The sequence below is a fragment of the Zeus faber genome (genome assembly GCF_960531495.2).
Source record: "Zeus faber genome assembly, chromosome: 16".
In the NCBI taxonomy this organism is placed as follows: Eukaryota; Metazoa; Chordata; class Actinopteri; order Zeiformes; family Zeidae; genus Zeus; species Zeus faber.
In genome coordinates, this window is record NC_137202.1 from 22,583,648 (window position 1) to 22,586,785 (window position 3,138).

The 3,138-nt window shown below is 52.0% G+C and overlaps 1 protein-coding gene across 2 annotated transcripts in view; it reads left to right on the plus strand.

Moving 5' to 3' along the window:
• The window catches only part of LOC307241922 (phytanoyl-CoA hydroxylase-interacting protein-like), a gene marked incomplete at both ends in the record, with an annotated part of 13,953 nt that extends 11,831 nt beyond the window's left edge, over window positions 1-2,122 (plus strand). For both annotated transcript variants that reach the window (XM_080016193.1, XM_080016194.1), the window contains one exon: window positions 1,546-2,122. In XM_080016193.1, coding sequence (XP_079872319.1) covers window positions 1,546-2,122 — 577 coding nt within the window. The remainder of the gene's footprint in view (window positions 1-1,545) is intronic.
• Between the last annotated feature and the right edge of the window lie 1,016 nt (window positions 2,123-3,138).

The following is a 3,138-nucleotide window of genomic DNA, read 5'->3' on the forward strand; positions in this document are numbered from 1 at the left end:
ACGTGTGACTCATACCCTGAAAGCCTGTGTGTGATATCATTAATAGCGTGACATCTTGCGATCCGGCAAATAGACCCTGACTGTGTCAACATGTTTACAGACGACGCGTTCATTTATATTCATGTTCAGACCGAGCTGTTTATCTCTATAAGGTCCGACCAAAAAACTGAGAAGTGTACAGAGAGGTGTGGATGGAAAGTTACAGGACAGTGATGAAACATGACAAAACATAAATATAAATGTAAATAACATTTGGGCCACATCCAGATTTTTGTTCGGCTCGGCCCGGGAACAGCTTGTAATGGAGTCGCGGGGAGGCAGGTTTGTTTGTTTGTCTGCACATATGCTGCCCTCCCCCCTGGTCGCTCACGTTGGCGCATGGCTGCGGTTCTACACGTAAATAAGATGAGATGTTGCTCTCGGGCCAAGAGTAGAATACAAGTCCCTTCTGGTGTTGATGTAGCAGAGAGCGAACCAGAGATGAACCAACGGAGGGCTTTTGAGGTGCACCGCTTGTAAAGGAAGGATTAAGATATTCGCAATATATGTAAAAATATGTGAACTTCCAAATATATTGACGAATATTTGAGATGTCTGCCAAGTCCACGGTTCATCCAAAAACACCTTCTTTTGCGCAATTCAAAATGTAATTCTATTCGTACGATGCAGTTGGGCTGCCTTCTGGGGCTGATCTGCGCACATTTTCTACCTCTCCCTCCCTCCCTCCCTCCCTCCCTCCCTCCCTCCCCTCGCTGGGGGGCGGGGGGGTCGCTTTTAGAGGGAAACACTCAGCACCTGCCTCCACAGACGGCACATTTTGAGCACTCCTGTTTTGCTCGGAGCCACATGACGTCATGTGGATCGGACACTCCTCCCTCCTGCTCGTCAGTCGCAGTGGCCACGGTCCACCGAGCTCCCGTGTGGAAAATGCGGCGTCTGTGAAACAGCGGTGCCCCACGGAAACACAGGAGGCCGTCGGGCTCAACCGGGCCTCCGCTCCCCCTGACCTGGGAGGGAGCCGAATAATTCCATAATGAGCGCAACAAAGCGGCAATTATAGCTTTAATTACAACCTTCAAAGTGATAGCGGTTCAATCACGATTCATTACGGGAGCCCTTGGTTGTACGCTGTGGGGGAGACGCGCAGCTGCCATACACGTGATCGGGGCTTTGGTGAACGCCGCCTCCGTCTCCTCCAATTCTGAGCTCAATTCTAATTAGAATTTTACAGAACAGAATTTCTAGAATATTTAAAAACATGCTGAGTTTTAATGTCAGAATTCGGAGACAAAGTTAGAATTCTGAGATGAAAGTCAGCGTTCTGAGTCTCAGAACTTCAATTACTCTAATTTCACACATGGTAAAAGTATATTTTTTTTTTCACGTGGCCCTAGTCCTCTTCCGTACTGATGAAACAAGGTTCTGCTGCCGTTCTCCTTTAAAAATGTCCGTCCAGCCTCAAGACACAATGCAGCGTCCGCTCTACATCCCAACGCCTCCTAGTGGTGATTTACAGTGGGTTGCACCCTCTTTTGCCCCCTCTAGGGAGGTGCAGGGCAACCGGATGCTGCCGTCGGTGAAGGACAACAGCGGCAGCCACGGCTCGCCCATCAGCGGCAAGCTGGAGGGCGTCTTCTTCAGCTGCAACACGGAGTTCAACACGGGCAAGCCGCCGCAGGACTCGCCCTACGGCCGGCAGCGCTTCGAGGTGCGCGCCGACACGCTCTTCAACCCGGACACCAACCTGTACTTCGGGGACTTCTACTGCATGTACACGGCGTACCACTACGTCATCCTGGTGCTGGCGCCGCGCGGCTCTGCCGGCGACGACTTCTGCAAGCAGCGGCTGCCGGCGCTCGACATCGCCGACAACCGCTTCCTCACCTGCACGCGGGCGGAGGGGGCGGAGGACGCGGGCGAGGGGGCGGAGGGCCGGGGCTGGGGGGGGCTGGTGTTCCGCCACGCCCAGGACGTGATCCTGGAGGTGATCTACACCGAGCCGGTGGACCTGGCGCTCGGCACGGTGGCCGAGATCAGCGGGCACCAGCTGATGAGCCTGTCCACCGTCAACGCCAAGAAGGACCCCAGCTGCAAGACCTGCAACATCAGCGTGGGACGCTGAGGGGGGCGGGGCTTTGGGGGTGGGGGGGACTGGGTAGACCTCGGTACACAGTGTACACACACACACATGCACACACACATGCACGCACACACACACACACACACGCATGCAAAAATACGATTTAGCGGACTCGCAGCAATGCACACAGACATGGAAACATATCTCTGAGACGCCTCTGTATCCTTAAAGAGATACCGTCGTTCCCGAAGAAAACTGTGGAGGGACTGTGAAGAGAACAAAGAAAAAATAGAGGAAGATCCACACACACACACACACACACACACTCATCCGCGGCCATTCTCTTCATGCAAAAAAATAAAGAATAAAAGAAAACACGTCCACGGAATGCACCCCCGCGACACGCTGCCCAGGCGCCACCGAACGACGACGCCCAAAACAGGGGCGACTGTGTCACGTCCTCACACCGATCGATCCGTCTCCGTCCTTCCGTCCGTTGCAAACCGCCGCTGGCTTTAGCGACCGAACCCTTTAACTCTACTAACCAAACACCACCTTCCCCCCGCGCTCCAGCTTCTGTTTCTTAGCTCCGCTGTTTCCAAATGTTTTTCCCAAAACACCTTGACCTGTTTATACTGGTTGGTCAAATGCTGTGGCCAAGTATAAAATTGCATTTGAAGTTTCCAAATTATTTGTAGCCTTTCTTTTCCTTTCACGTGTTCCAACATGTCTTTTCAGAGAGCAAGACCATTTTTTTGTAGTTTCTCTTTTTGTTGTTGTTTGTTTTTACCTCCCACTAGTGGCAAAGACTGGTACTACAACTTCCTAGGGCTACAGCGTCAAGTGGTCTCTCTTTATGCCAAAGGTATTAGGGGTGGGGGTGGGGGTTGGACATGGAATCCACACGTTTGAAACCATCCGGGTTGAGACGATCCCCAAAAAATACAAAACGTCAGTGCAGTCTGAGTGCAACAGCCATCTGCCTTTCTGAAGCACTCTTCATTTGTTCTATTTAGTTGATGAGCAGAAAGTAGAACCAGAACCTGTGTTTATCAGAG